The 15,418-nt window shown below is 42.2% G+C and overlaps 1 protein-coding gene across 7 annotated transcripts in view; it reads right to left on the bottom strand.

Moving 5' to 3' along the window:
• Window positions 1–3,968: 3,968 nt before the first annotated feature.
• The window catches only part of LOC120714021 (probable E3 ubiquitin-protein ligase HERC1), a 51,732-nt gene continuing 40,282 nt past the window's right edge, over window positions 3,969–15,418 (bottom strand). For all 7 annotated transcript variants that reach the window (XM_040000008.1, XM_040000012.1, XM_040000014.1 and 4 more), the window contains 30 exons: window positions 15,119–15,368; window positions 14,415–14,643; window positions 14,052–14,326; window positions 13,429–13,556; window positions 13,127–13,254; window positions 12,571–12,798; window positions 12,187–12,314; window positions 11,773–11,972; window positions 11,559–11,664; window positions 11,303–11,434; window positions 11,052–11,150; window positions 10,738–10,911; window positions 10,365–10,649; window positions 10,196–10,261; window positions 9,959–10,084; window positions 9,728–9,866; window positions 9,319–9,500; window positions 8,932–9,087; window positions 8,717–8,839; window positions 8,527–8,629; window positions 8,115–8,284; window positions 7,887–8,025; window positions 7,629–7,798; window positions 7,345–7,514; window positions 6,949–7,114; window positions 6,774–6,850; window positions 6,426–6,678; window positions 6,113–6,265; window positions 5,431–5,736; window positions 3,969–5,327 (listed from right to left, as the gene is read on the bottom strand). In XM_040000008.1, the coding sequence (XP_039855942.1) occupies window positions 5,142–5,327; window positions 5,431–5,736; window positions 6,113–6,265; window positions 6,426–6,678; window positions 6,774–6,850; window positions 6,949–7,114; window positions 7,345–7,514; window positions 7,629–7,798; window positions 7,887–8,025; window positions 8,115–8,284; window positions 8,527–8,629; window positions 8,717–8,839; window positions 8,932–9,087; window positions 9,319–9,500; window positions 9,728–9,866; window positions 9,959–10,084; window positions 10,196–10,261; window positions 10,365–10,649; window positions 10,738–10,911; window positions 11,052–11,150; window positions 11,303–11,434; window positions 11,559–11,664; window positions 11,773–11,972; window positions 12,187–12,314; window positions 12,571–12,798; window positions 13,127–13,254; window positions 13,429–13,556; window positions 14,052–14,326; window positions 14,415–14,643; window positions 15,119–15,368 (5,047 nt within the window). In that variant the 3' untranslated portion in view covers window positions 3,969–5,141. The remainder of the gene's footprint in view (window positions 5,328–5,430; window positions 5,737–6,112; window positions 6,266–6,425; window positions 6,679–6,773; window positions 6,851–6,948; window positions 7,115–7,344; window positions 7,515–7,628; window positions 7,799–7,886; window positions 8,026–8,114; window positions 8,285–8,526; window positions 8,630–8,716; window positions 8,840–8,931; window positions 9,088–9,318; window positions 9,501–9,727; window positions 9,867–9,958; window positions 10,085–10,195; window positions 10,262–10,364; window positions 10,650–10,737; window positions 10,912–11,051; window positions 11,151–11,302; window positions 11,435–11,558; window positions 11,665–11,772; window positions 11,973–12,186; window positions 12,315–12,570; window positions 12,799–13,126; window positions 13,255–13,428; window positions 13,557–14,051; window positions 14,327–14,414; window positions 14,644–15,118; window positions 15,369–15,418) is intronic.

The following is a 15,418-nucleotide window of genomic DNA, read 5'->3' as shown; positions in this document are numbered from 1 at the left end:
CTTGCACTAAAAACACTGTGAAAAGACACATAAAAAGGTAATGATAAAGTTACCTCCCAGTTTTGGTGGTCCTCTGATGTCTTTTGTACGTCAACTATTTTGTAAAAAAGAAAACAAAGAAAAATAATGATTTTAGTATATTAATTTTGTCTTAAGCTACCCACCATGAACGCTGCTAGGCAAGCTTCCTTGTAATTCCTTTGAGTAGACTTCAATAATACTTCTCCAGGCTTCCTGGAGGACATTCAAAGCTCTTCTTTTGATGTTGGCTGCCTCTTGTTCATTCCCTGTAAATATGAACCTACACTGCTTCAGTAATGTTGAGGTGCAGACTCTATCTATCCAAGGTGTGCACACTGGTGAAGTGTTTGGGATCGTGCTGAAAAATGTAGTTGCCAGTTGCCAATCGGGTGCTTTCCAGGTGTTCACCAAAATCCACCATATCCCAAACACCACTAGCTAAAATGCAGTCCCAAACCTTGACACAGTCTCTACCGGGTTTTACAGTTGGTTGTAAACACTCACTGTTGTACCTCTCTCTAGATTGGACTGAGAGTGAGTGAAAAAGCAGCCAAAGTCCAAAGAAAAATTCAAAAAGATCTTCAGAAACCCAGGAGAACTATTACTCAAGAACACTTTAAAAATTACAAGGTCTGGTTCCTGGGAAGCAAATAGATAGAAAAACCTCAGTACAGCACTGTAAAACTGCTGAACTGTTTGTTTAAAGTAGTTTAAAGGGTCAAATAGTCCACACAACAGCTAATCTGTGGTGGTGCACTGGTTTAAGCAAATGGCTTCTATTTTTAAGGCATATGAAGTGCATGGTTGGCGGCAGTGACAGTAAAGGGAGAAATGCAAGACAAATCTCTCTGTTTCCAAATTGCTATTTTCATAATGCAGTTTTTTAAACTGTAGTTTTGCCTCTGTGCACCACCAGTGTGGATTTGAAATCAAACAATCGATTTGTGGATGACAGAGTTGGCAGAGTAAAAGAAAAAAAAAAATCAGTCTTGGCTTCCCTTTTGTGATTTGTGATGGATGAAAAATGTGGCTAAATTGGGAGATATCCAAGGGTTCCTTTTGAAACTCGGCGTACATGTTTTGTTTGCACCTGGGCGGAAACAAATGTAGGTGACCTAATTAGAGCGGTGACATGCAAGCGGTTCTTTCTTTTTAAATAATTTCATGATGCAGACTAAATCCATCTGCACTTACGGCTAGTAGGAAAAAAAGGTTTGACCATAACTAGAAGTGCATGAATCCACAGAGCTCTGTGTGCTACTGTTGCTCAGGTTTGAAAAGGTCTGTCACTGGAGTCATTTTAGCTCATCCAGGTTGTCATCTATTTGTACTGATCAAATTAGCAGAAACACAGTGACAGATATTAGCTAACAATGATAATGCATCATCAGCTATGCAGGATCTGTGTTTGTGTGTGTGTGCATGTGTGTGTGTTAATGATCTCCCCTGATTCTAATTGATTTCTTGAACTTGGTAGATGCAGTGGGAAGTGCAACAATCAGACTGCCCTCCAGTGGTAATAGGCAGTACTGCATGTCTACAATGTTTGATTAAGAACATTTAGAAAAAACACGACAACCGCTACAACATTAAGACCACCTTTCCAGTCTTGTGTTGCTCCACCTTATCATACCTAAAAGATATCAGAAGCAGTTTATATGAAGTGGATGGGGGCACACTGTCCTGCATTTGCAAAGTTTAGCTGAGTTATCTAAGCAAGGAACCAGTTTCCAATTATGTCACATTACCTGCCAGTAGTTTTCATGTTTTAGCTTTTTGGTTTATAACATATAGTAAGATAAATTGTTTCTTTCGGCACAGAGTTCAGAGTACCTTTCATATCCAGATAATCCCCTTTTGGCTAAGATTACATTGTTCCAGCTTGTAATTCCAGACAGGATATGTTCATTTGTGATTACTTATTGTAGTCTAATGTCCTTTTGGGTTTCCCTAAATGACCCCGGCCTCTACAACCATCTGCAAAGAGAATTAAATACAAAATACCTGAAATGACATCTACCTCCACACAGGAATATCCATTAGAGTAGTACAACTGCAGCAAATCTGTGAAACAAGTCCTTGGTGCTTTTTTGGTTTGTGTTTTTTTCCTGCCCTGCCTTCTCAAATTTGCGGACCTGTTATGTTGATAGATGGCGCTTTTATTTATATCTGGCGAGGCTTCTCATGAGAAACGCTCCCCCTCTCAGCTGCAGGGCTGCTGACTTGAATTGTGCCTTATTGGCCACACAGCACACAGGGAAAACAGATGGGTAATAAGGTCAGAGCAGACGTACCTCACACCAGCACAGACAGATTGCAGACGCACCAGCTGTGCTGACTCAGGACAACATTAGACCCAAGGGAACCGGATTAAGATCTCTTTTTTTGTACAATCGGGAAGCTGTTGCTTTCTCTGTTATTTTTTTTCTCAAGTAGACGTTAATGCAAATGAAAATGAAAGAAATGACCATATTTTTTCAATCTGTTTTTTATTCTCGTATGCAGTCCCACATTAACGCATTATTTTCTGCAAAGGTGGAAGAATTCAGATCACGCAAATCTGTCAGCTATTTTCTGCTTTTTTACTTTTGAATTCTGAGAGTCATGAAGTCTGCTTCCCCTTGAGTTATTCATCCATCTCCAATCTGACCTATAGTGACTTGTCTCTGTTATGTCTTGCAGTCTAATATCTATCCTGTCTACATCAATCTAATACCTACCTGTCCAAATTTTGGACTTGTTTCAGGGCACTGTGGCCAGTTTGCTTGAAGAAGCAGACTGACTCAGCCTAGTAAACATGCAACAAACAATACCTGGACCTACCATACCTGGGCTGTGGTGTGCTTTGTCCATAAACCTTGCCAACACTTTTAAAAGGAACCATTACACTTTCATTCCCAGCTGTTTGTTTGTTTTTAATTCTTGGACTTTTTAATGAAGCAGCTTTGGTGATGCTGCTCAATCAACCAACTGTCTGTGTTCACAGCCAAGGCTGTGTGCCTGTGATGACCAAATTAGGGATATCTACTCTCACTGACATCATACGGACCAAACATTTAAAAATTGAAAAATAAAGAGGTTCGGGCATGTTGAGCTCAATTGTTTGAAACTGTGGGCGGGTTTAATATGACCATCCGCTAGCGCACCAGTAAATGTGAGAGCAATCAGTAATTTTGTGTTTCTTTTGAGTTACTTGTGTTTTAGCTTGCAATAGAAATGACTGCAGGAAATAGCACACATTTTAGTATTCTAGCTCCCCCATTGACATTTATTGTTTACTTCACATCATCTTTATCCCAGAGATTATTCTGTCCTAAGAAAAACTGGTTCATCACGCAGACACAGATGCACCATCCTCTATAGTGGCACCGTTTTTCTCACTATTTATTACAAATGGCCAGAGATCAGCGTGCTTACAGTTAGTATTGTGAGAATCTAGCTGAAAACACAGTTTAAGTCACTAACTTGTCTGGACTCTTGTCTTGTTGTAATGACCGAACCAGTTTGATGCCATTGATATTTGGGCCTTACACAGAAAAAATATTTTCTGTGTGATAAACAGTTAAAGAAGATTTTTATAAAAATATTTTTAGGTGCATCATTTTCAGCAGAAACCCTCACTGGAACTACTTTTTGTTTCTTACTGTACTTTTTTAATGCCCCATAATTCTTCACAGGATTTATTTGTTTTAGAGAAAGTTGACTGACTACACTTGAAACTGTGTTTTCAGCTAGATTCTGTTACAAATGTGTAGCTTTATTCAGAGCTTTGGAGTTCTTCTTGTAACGGGCGGTGGAAATTGTTTCTCAATTCTGTTTAAAAAATGAAGTTTGTTATCCTAATCTAATAATCTAATCTGATTAAACACATCGGTCTCAGTGCAGTTTAGCAGAGCTGTCAGTCAGTTACCTTGGAATAGGTTACATAACTCACAATCACAATCATGGATGTATGTATTTGTATCCATTTATTTATTTGTACTTGCTTTATATTGCATTGGCATATGTAGATATTTACTGCTACCAAAGAGGTTTGGTTTTTGGTGGCATTCGCGTGCATGCGTAACACTCTGCCTGTAAACAGCTCCAAAGGTTTTGGATGAATTGTGATAAAACGTAAACCTGTAGGGATTTAAAGCTATTAAAATTCAACTTGCATCCACAAACGTTCAATGTCAGTTAAATTATTTATTGATTAAAAATTTACCCAAAAAAGCCTTATAACTTAAAGTTTGGTGGGTATTGTCAACATATAGAAAGTACTGTTTAAAGATTTAAAATATCATCTCACATTTGACCTCTGACCTTTTCTTCAAAGTCAATAAATTGATCTGAAGCTCAAAGTGATAATATTCCCATATAGAGCTTTTTACAGGGAATATATGGGGATTCTAAATATCACTTTACTCTGGACCTCTGATTTTCTCTTAAAGATCAAACTTTCAGAAAATGTCTTTTTATCTTTAAAATTCTATCGCAAATGGTATATGTCAATTCTACACATCACATTATATTTTGCATCTACATTTAACATTTGTACTGATCTCCAAACTTTTTAAAGTGCATTTAAAGACAACAAAGATAAACAAACATAAGACACTAAACCAAACCAGTGGTAACCAGTGTAAACCAGTTTGTTTTCACTTAATTAATACATCATATGTGCATTTCAAAATCTGAATCTGTACATTTGATCTTTTGTTTTTTATTCCTACATTACTTCAACTTGAAAATGTTATTTAGACAACATATTCCTTATTTAAACACTCTTTATTTTACAGTTTTACTGATTACAGTATGTTTCAGAGGTCAATAAATTATTACACATTTTCAAACAACAGGCACCTTAACTCCTTAACTGTGGCTTATTCACGTAGATTTTTTTTAAAAATCTTACTGTTTTCCCTGTAGTAGTTTTGATTCAGAATAAGCACTGCAATAATTACAACATCTGTCACAGCTGGAAAAGAAACTCAGATCTACGCATATCTTTAAATTAACCAACATATAAACAGCACAACCGTATAAGTCTGGTGAATAAAAATCTGTGTTCAGTGCATAATGTGCATGGCATCGGAGAAAAACATTCACCACCCCGTTGGAGTCTGGAGCTTTCTGCTTCAGTCCTCGGTGTCAGAGCTGTCTGCTGGGTCGGTGTTGTGAGTCAGCATGTAGTTGTCCATGTCAATGGAGGGGCAGTTGTGAAGGGAGTAACGCAGGCGCTCGGCGAGGATGGCCTGGCTCGTGTAAGGGGGCAGGCGAAGAAGGAAGAAACAGGTCTGAGCGGTTGGAAGTCCGTTGATGGGCTAAATATGAGCAGCAGAGAGAAAAAAAAAGTAAACCTTAATAATCTTACTCTTGGTATTTGTTCATGTAACCAGCTTCGTCACCTGGTTGTGATCTCCTTACCCTGTCCACCTTGATGATCTGGAACTTCTGCGGGATATCAGTCAGGTTGGAGGGCAGCCTGGACCTGCCAGAGACGAAGCGTAGGAAAAGCACCCGCTCCTCATTCGTGAACTCCTCCAAGCTCTGCCATAACCAGCAAATGAGCTGGTGGCTCTCGGTGATATCGCGGTAACGCACCAGCTTCTTTAGCATCTCGACGGAGACTTCTGGCAGGCCGCAGACCAGCTGCTCGAGCTGCTGTGCCGTCAGCAGGGAGACGAGGGGCAACGGGATGATGGTAGACATGCCCTCTCTCACTGCTGCCACCTGGACATAACAGAACAAGCTCAGCTTTGATACTTCTGAGGGACGAGAACAACAAGAACAACAAACAGGGTGAGCAGCGAGCACTAATGGAAGCTGGCGGGCAGACCGGGGCACAAAAAATGAAGCAGAATTAAACTAAAATGAAACAAGCAAACACAAATAAACTGAACTGAAACAAAAATGTACCAAATAAATGAAATACAAAACTCTACTCAAAAGTTTTTGTAACATGAAACATTTACTCTTAACTATAGGCATAAAATAAGCGACCTGATCAGTATGATTGCAGGCTGCATGCTCAGATACATTTTTTTCATGTTAACACTTGACTACATTTTTGCCAGTCACAGCCAAATCATCCCACAACACTTCAAACCTGGGAATCCATCTCATGCAGTCTGTATTCCAGAGCTCTCTCCACATATTCAGTCCGGTTGCCAAAGGTCAGAGAGATGTTTTGACCTCCGGGAACTACAGGTACCAGCCTTCCATCTGCACTGTGGGCCATGAATGAATCCAGTGGGATCATCTTCAGAGGGAGATAACACAGAGGAATAATAATGGGAATAAGGTGAAGGGTTGAGAAATAAAGGACTTGGAAAAAAAACCCACAAAGCTCAGGAGGAAGCCGTAAAGGAAACATTAATATTAATTCATTCTGCAATAACCCAGTTCACACAATATCTTACCACATGGAAATTGTCCTCAGTGATTTCACTGTTTTCGAGGTGAAGGATGCCTTGGAGGTTGCGGTAGGTGAGCAGGTCCACCTCCTCCAAGTCAGCTCCCCCGAGTGGCATCGAGCAAAGCTGTTTCCACACCCAAGGAGCCAGATGAAGGTCCAGAGGTTTCTTAGTGCGCATGGCCACTGCCATCAAGATACCCAAGAAGCGAAACTGGATCATGTGATCATCCGAATGCGCCGCTGGATTAAGCAGGAACCTGTGAAGATACTCAGTTAGTACACGAGGCTGTGTGTTCTGTTACACTTCTAAAACACTCAGAAATGTTTTTATTTTTTTATTTTAAATGTGCACCTGTCAGTGTTACTGCCCACATCTGCAAAGCTATTGGGAGTATGAATCAGAAGATCCACCACACCAGACTCCAGCTCCTGGTGTAAACACATTACCATTTATCAGTTAAAGTAAAGAACGTTCCAGCCTGCATTATTAGCAATCGCTGACGTTAATGTGCGGCTTTCATCCCCACCTGGCACATCTCGGTGATGGTATCATCAAACACTCCGCCAGCATCGTCAGCTCCCTCTCCTACCAGCTTGACCTTCCAGGCTCGTGACGGCAGCCGCAGCTCCAGAGGATTCAGGCTCACCACTTGTTTTGCGATCTGCACGAAGATGGGTTTGCTCGAACGCCCTCTGCAGAGGAGTAAGAGTGAGGGAATATGACGGTTTTAATGGGCACACAGAACAAGTAACAGGTCAAAACAACAAAGGTGCCAAACAAAAGCCCTGAAATTCCATTATTAATCCTGGCCGGCCAATTGGAAACACAGCAAGCTGTTCTGGCCAAGTCCTGTTTTTCCACCAGCTGGCTCCTGAAGACATTCACATGCTGCCAACACGCTGAATGTCATGGTCATTCTTACCTTGTGGAAAGCCGTTTTACAGTGATCTGAGGCCCATATGTTTTGCCCTGGGTCATTGTTCTGCCAATCGAGCGCACAAGAGGCAGAGTGTTGACCTTGGGTGATAGAAGGCCTCTGAGCTCCCCTCGTATAATGGCTGTTGTTCCTGAATTATAGCGTGAAGTGGACACCTGCATATAAGGATGGAAGGGACAATAAAAAGGAACAGATGCACAATTATTGCCAGGAAGTATTTATTACTCTTTTAACACATTAAAAAGAGCAAAAAAGGGGATTACAGGTACCGGATTTTTGGTGTCCAGGTTGAGCAGCCTCCAAGATTTGTACATGAGATCAGAAAAGTGGTAGAGTACCCTGAGGCGCATGCTGAGAACATCAGGGCTACAGTCTTTCAGAGTGGTGTACTGAGGAGGGACTGACTGTGGAAAGCCTAACTGGAAATTTCCAGAGCCACCTGGAGATAAAAGTAAAACATGCAGTACCAGGTGTGTTCCCATTCATCCATCATAGTGTGTGCAATGTAACGCCGTATGTGTCTGTACCTGAGTTCTTCATCGAGGTAGAGGGGGTGGTCCACGCCGAACTGTGGCAGCGGCCAGCAGAGATCTGCCTGATGTTTTTACCCTGGAGGGCTGCGACAAGCGTGGGCTCTTTCACTGAGTTGGCGTGCCCAAGGCCAAGCTGGAACACACGCATTAAAACACAACATGGCAAGATGTTAAAATCTGCAATGTAAGCACAGCCTGTCATTTTCAGAGCACGCCGATTACCTGTCCATTGCTGTTGCAGCCCCAGGCATAGACGTCTCCAGTGGAGGACATGGCGAGCACATGGTCAGAGCCCACAGCAATGTCTTCTATAAACAGTCCTTCCAGGGACGGCACCACCTGGGGGCAGGATTTGTTCTTCAGCATGGAGTCCGGCAGGCCAATCACACGCTCTGAAAAAAGTAATGCAATTTTTTTTGTAAGTTTTAGTTTCCTTGGTAGCAGGAAGTTTAAATTGTCTTGATGTACGCTCAATCATTCAGGTAAGGAAGCATTTTCAGTCTCCCACTGAAAACATCCAGATGCACAGAATCAACTTTTGGGGATTTAGGGAAGCTTGCAAACAATATTTCAACCAATAATGCAAACACTGTTGGGTTTACATAACATGTTTGAATTTGACAGTAAAATGTACCTTGACCAAATGTGTAGACATGTCCATCACAGGCCAAGGCCACAGAGAACTGAGTTCCACAACAGACCTTCTTAATTCTCTTATTGCAAAGTTGCTCAACTTTCTACAAACAGGAAAAAAAATAACACAAACATAAACTTTTTGTCCTTCCAGGATTCCTAAAAGTGAATCTTTGGTAGCGCTGACCTACCTGAGGGTAGTATTTTGCTGTGGAAGAACCAGTTCCCAATTTACCATGATCTCCATCTCCAAATGCCCACACAACCATGCCATCAAGAGACACCACCAAAGTGTGACTGAGACCACATGACACCTGAGAAATGTAACCAAAGTTTGATTTTTTTCAGTATAAAAATTGACATTTAAAGTCTTTTACATTCAAAGCCAATGCTGTCCATGATTTACCTGTCCAACATGATATCCCTCTAGTGCAGCCACCCTTTCAGGTAGCATTTTGTTAGATGTCGACCTTTGACCCAGACGGCCAGATTCACCACTACCGAAGGTGAACAACTTCCCATCTGCTGTAACCACAGCAGAATGCTTGAAGCCACAAGCGAGCTAACAAAGCAAAGCTGTGTTTAATTCATCTATGTCAACAAATATTTGTGTTTAAATTCACTCAGTCAGTGAACTTTGAAAATATTCATTTTTTTAAAGCTACAAAGTAAGAAGCACTGCAATCAAACAGTGGCTGCATTTAATAAAATACAATAAACTCACGATTAGCTTTATTGAAAAAAAACATTAAAATATCACATGACAAGTTTGGTGCAAAGACTTCCTCGATACCTGAACGACCTCTTCTCCTTGCAGCGCCTCTATCTGTTTGGGTTTCCTCTGTCTTTCACTGCTGCCATGACCCAGTTTTCCAAAATCTCCGTCTCCCCAGCTGAATACCTCCCCAGTCTCAGTCAGGGCCATCGAGTGTCCGTCTGACCCACAAGATGTCGCCAGCTGTGTCACCACGTACCCTGCCCACAGACAAGTGTAAATTAGACTGATACAAATTTACAAATTAGAGGAAATTAACAGTTAGGCCTAATTACAAGCGAATACATCCAACTGCAGTACTACAAGGAAACTAGTTTTCCTTCCAATCTCTTGAGGACAAAAAACCCCCAACAAAAAACCAAAACACTGAGAGATTCAAAAGCAGACCAGCGCCGACTGGTTCTTACCCCCTTTGGGAATACTTTACCTTGAAAAACAGAGATAATAGTTGGAACATAGAGATCATCAGAATTCCCTTGGCCCAGTCTGCCATATTGTCCTTCTCCTACAGCCAGTACAGTCCCATTGGACTGGAGCAGAAAGGTACAGTTCTGACCACACACAACCTGAAAGACAGTTGAATCGCCCAAAAAAGTGAAGTAGCATTATAAAAGAGCAGCAATCAGGAACAAAGACTGCACCCTGAGTGAAACAGTACCTGCTGTGTCTGTAACAGAGAGGGTGCCAGTGTAGGCATCATAAGATTGGTTCCCATTCCAGCCAGCTGCCCGAAACGTCCATTGCCCCACAGATACACCTCAGTCTTTCCCCCATGTTGCCAATCCTTAGAGACACAGGAGGGCACACAGCACTTTCAGTCAATCGAACAGCCTAATGTTTGTCTTTTTCGTTTCCTTCACACCTGAATTGTTTTTAAGAATGGCACAACTATTACCTCCGGTCTACTGGTGGCCCACGACATCAGCTGCTCATCCATCCTGAAACTCCACTTGCTATTGTCCTAAAGGACAAAGGAGAGCATAAAGTTGCAAGAAGTCAATACAAGAGAGACTATAATATAATAGAGACAAAGCAACAGCATCAAACAGAATGTCCCTGCTCACCAGTGCCTTGGCAATTTTATTGTCCTGCACATCCTGAAATGCTGAAACAATGAAGGCTTCAGGGAAGGCAGTGCCACTGGCTATAGCCTCAGCGCTGCGCACTGTGGTGGCGTAAGTGACTAGCCAGGTCCACTCTGGAGGGCAGGGGTGAGCATCGGGGTAAGTGTGGTGTGGCGGGTGTGGGTAACAGCACAGGTGTTTCTCCAAGTACAACCCAACTGTCAAGGAGGCCAGGCTCTGCAAGAAGGCACTGTGGACGAGCTGGTCGCCAGCTCCCACATGGGTCTGCAGAGAAGACATTCGAAGTCATGTCTCAGTTGTAGAACATGAAACAGCTCCAATATAGCTTCAACATGCAGTTTAAATAAATTACCCGCTCATAGTTGTACTGCTCCTGCAGCAGCAGGGGCAGCCTCTCCAGGAAGACAGCCAAACAAGGTGCCCGATTTAGACCCGAAACGTTTTGGCTTCTGAGGACCATACGACAGGAAGCTAGCACGTGATTTTGGTTGATCCAGTCAGGGGTGCAGCAGATCAACAAAACATCCTGGGAAATGACAGAACAGATATTTTTACCCAAGCAGCACTGAGGGAATTAAAATGATTATAGATGTTAACGTTATTATAAATATAGAAATAAATGAGATATACTAGCCACACATTAGGGCTTTGAGTGATTCATATTACCTTTGACCTTCCAAAACAGGCAGCAACCCCCATGTTTGGTATCCACGTAGTGCTGACAGCTGAACCCAAACCGGTAACAGTTTGTAGCACCGAACCATCCTGTAACAAGCAGAAAGAAACACATGGATTACAATTTTGCAGTGAATCACGGCAAGCAGTTCCTTCGTTACGACACAAAGCAGATGGACTTAATAATTAGGGATGTTGGCACTAATTTAAGAGGCAAACAGAAATAATCTTTTTTTTCTGACCTGTAAGGACCAGATGTTGAGTAGACCCCCTATCCCGCCAGACACTAGAGCTAATCCACTGGAACAAAATGAAAGGGACTTCACGGCCATAATGTGGCCATGAAGTACAAATGCACACTTTGCACTATCCTGCTGTAAAGAGAAGAAGAAAGACGATTTCATAAGATAAAATTGGTTACACAAACAGGTGACTTTATGAAAGCAACGAAATAAAATTAACAGCACCAAAGAGCTTTAGCAGCAGATCCAAACTCACCTTGGTCTCAGTGTCTCTGTCCTGGCTGTTCAACATGCTGGGCAACGATACAACAGTGCCCCCCTGTGGTAGTGTCCAGACATACACAGAGCCATTCTGACAACCTCTGTCGAACCGCACAGAAGAAAGACAGAAATCAATGATCAGCATGAAACCTACATGAATTTTTCTTCTTCTTCTTCTCTAAAATGTTACAAAACTGTATTAAACATACGCGGCCAGCATTAGTCTGGGATCAGGTGCTCTTCCAGGGAGTGGACACCATTCGGCAATGTTAACAGTACTGGTGTGGAAGAGATTGTGGAGGGTCACCCAGGAGCTCCCAGAACGTCCCAGTACCTTTACTACCTCTGACCTCCCCAAACAGAGCAGCAAGTGTCCTGTGGGGTCCCACTTTAAGGAGCACACGCTGTCCTATATCGTAAAGAGCAGGGCAGATGAGCAGTCAGTAAGCATCTCATGTTAGGAAAGTGAAATCATGTGGCACAGCAAGAGAGAAAAAACATGACAGATGACTTTATATTTTTTTAAAAGAGAACCCCCCCCATAAAACTGCCACAATATCGAGACCAAATTTTCTGCAGTGCTCACTAATACATCGCAGTTAGAGTGAGTGTGGATGGCAAACCTGGAAGAGAGACAGCACTACGGGCTGCTCGTTCTCATAAGTTTCTGTTGTGGACAACAGGATCTTCCCACTGGGATAGCCCGCTGCAAACGCTTTGTCCTCACTGTGCCAGGCTACACACTGGGGAGCTAGAAGACATATGAGGTTATTGCACGTCTCTGCATGATGAGAGTTTACTAAGAATATTTGATAGATATCACTCTTAAGTCTGTAAGTCTTCATAATTTATATTTGTGAATTTAGAGCAAGCAGGCAGTTAGCATAGCATTAAAGCAGGAACAGTTTAGCTGTGTCTCAGATTCAACACCTGTTAATATATTGATTCAATTTTCGTCACCAGCTTTGTTTTTAAGCAGCAACAGTTGCGTGTAAGACTCTCCTTACCCTCGTTCCTGTGGCAGGCAGTGAGTTCAGTGCTCCTCACAAGCAGGTCTGTTTCCTGCATTGTGACCTGCAGCCAGCACAGTGAGCCATCCAACCGTCCCACCAACAGGCTCTCAGCGGGTCTATTCTTACAGGCTGCAGACTGGTCAAGCACCCACAAACTGAAGGCCTGAGCCCAGCAAAGAGCAGTGACCCGAGAACCCTGGTTCTCCACGTGACAGAGCGATCCTAAAAAGCAGCAGAAACACAGTCACATGGGCTAAAGTCTGTGTTTTTGTTTGACAGGTCACAGAATAATGTGCCTTGATATTGTCAGTCGTGTCATATTCATCTGCAGAAAGTGAGAATTTTCTCTACATTTTCTCTATTAATTTAATTCTTTATTTTTTTTTTTATTATTATGATATAATAAAATGCAGAGTACTGAAAGAGTACTGAAAGAAAGAGTTCTTCATTAATCTGACATTATTACAGAACATAAATATAAATTTTACGTTTTTATTATTAGCTGCAAGTAACTGTAAAATCTGAAAAACAAAAGACTTGTAGGAACTACCTCTAATGTTCATGATGTTGATGTGTTTGTTCTCGGGGGCAGCCAAAAAGTTCCCCCCTGTACTCCAGTACACAGGAGACATGAGATGACATCTGCCAGCCCTCTCACTGCTTGATCGGTCTGTCTTACTGCAAGTATCAATGGGAAAAAGGACACGTTACAGCAACACCAGTCCATTCAGTATAATTAAAACTTTATGAGCAAGTATATTAGACTTTGAAATGTAAATTAAGGCTTTGTTAGATTTGGTAGTTAAAATGAGAAATCTGTGTATAAAATGCAAAACTACAAAAAAGTATAACCTGGTAATACAGGAGAAGGTGGTCTGTAGCTCCACGGTGTTGTGGCTAATGCTCCATAGCTGTACCACTTTGTCCTGAGAACATGTAGCCAACAAACTCTGCTCACTGCTCCAGGAACAGCTGGCCACCTAAACAGAAGAGAAACAGTGTAAATGTACTTTTAATTTACATCCACTCATCCATCTTCTTAACTGCTTATCTAATTCAGGGCCACAAGAGGATCGACTCTATCCCTGCTATCACAGGGCGAGAGGCAGGTTCATCACAGGGTTAACACACAGAGACAGAATTACTAATCAACCACTGAGCATGTCTTTGATGTGGGTACCTGGAAGTGAACCCACACAGGCAGAGGGAGAACATGCAAACTCAATTTACTATATACTTCACATTTACCTGGGAAATGCAAGATCCCAAGCAGTATAAGGTATTATAAAGTCATAGTTACAGCTGTGAGTGTAATCATTTATATTCTAAGTGGTGGATTTTTTTTTTTTTAGCAACAGGCCTATGGTAATAGAGAAGATTAAAACTCAATCTTTCCAGCAAAACAAACCACAAAACACATCTTACACAACACACAAAAAAAACAACAACAAAAAAAGGATGCACATATGACTCACCTTGTTATAATGTCCTTCCAGTCTCTTAAGGGGGCATTTCCGCAGGTCACCAGCCAAGTCGCTGTATGTTTGAGGTCGATGAGAACTGTCCCTTCCTGTGGCAGCCAAAGCCTGCACCAGCTGTTGTGCTGCCCACTGGCGGTGTTTACTGGTTAGCCGAGCAGAGAGGACACATGCTGCCAATGCATTTGCCAGCTCCAGAGGGCCAACTTTGGCACTGAGGTGTGGCAAAGAGGAGGGAGTCAAAGAGGAAGAGCCCCCCTGGTTTCCTGCATCTGAGCCAGAGGAGAGCTATTTTAGTAACAGTGCATTAAATCATTACACGCAGTGCATCCAGTACAACAAACAGGCTCTCTCTCTCACCATTAGTCTCGTGTTCAGCTTTGTCTGGGGTGTAACAGTGATGGCTCTTTTCAGTGAGCAGGGACACCAGACTTTGTGTGACCAGGAACGTTGGCGGCGTCTGGTCATGATAGTCCCTCTGCTGCTGGGCTCCCGGGTTTGCAGCTGTTAAGCTGGCATTCAGGCATGCTCTTTGCTGTGGGTCACTGATGGCTCCAATATTAACCCCTGTAGCTGCTGCCATCAGGTCCTAACAGAAATAACGTTAAACATACGTTCACGTTTTTAGAATTACTTGAAGTTCAGGCAAACCATATTAATAAACAAATATTGTTTTGATGTTTGTGTTCAGTCAAACAAGAGTAAAGTGTTGTAGTTATGAAATAAAAAAATTAGGATTAAGTTTATTAGCATTTGTATTTGTTTTCCGTTTTCCGGTGACTCATGCAAAATACTGGGACACTAATTTTTTACTTTTCTCGTATAACTTGAGTTATCTTTATCTATAGACCACACTCAGCTAGATCATCAATAAAGATTTAAAGAGGACATCCTTTACTGGATGTCCATGGAGGCTATAATTACTTAAACCTTCTACACACCAAAATTGCACACACGACTCAACTGAACCTGAATATTAAACAAGATCACATGACTTTATCAAGCTTTTAGAACTCAGAAACCTGAATTATCTATAATCAGCAGACTGACAGGAGAAAACTAACCTGAGTGCATATCTCCACCAGCTCTCTGTAAGCAGTAGGACTGTGGGACACCACGCTGCCAATGGCTGAGGTAAGAAAAGTGAGGCAGGTGGAGTTGCTGCCATCTGTCGCCAGCCCTCTCATACTGGACCGACCGTCCACGCAGGTGTGAGCCCTGCCACCTGCCGCTAAAGTCATCAAACGCACCAGAATACGGATGTCTGCCAGACCCAAGGACTCAAGTCCATTAGACTGGCTACTCACTGATGCACTGAAGATGACAATAGGAAAGGACTCATGAAACCACTCAGCAAAAGAATA

The sequence above is a fragment of the Simochromis diagramma genome, unplaced genomic scaffold (assembly GCF_900408965.1).
Source record: "Simochromis diagramma unplaced genomic scaffold, fSimDia1.1 OVJJ01000596.1, whole genome shotgun sequence".
Classification (NCBI taxonomy): Eukaryota; Metazoa; Chordata; class Actinopteri; order Cichliformes; family Cichlidae; genus Simochromis; species Simochromis diagramma.
This window is presented reverse-complemented; position numbering and strand designations above follow the sequence as displayed.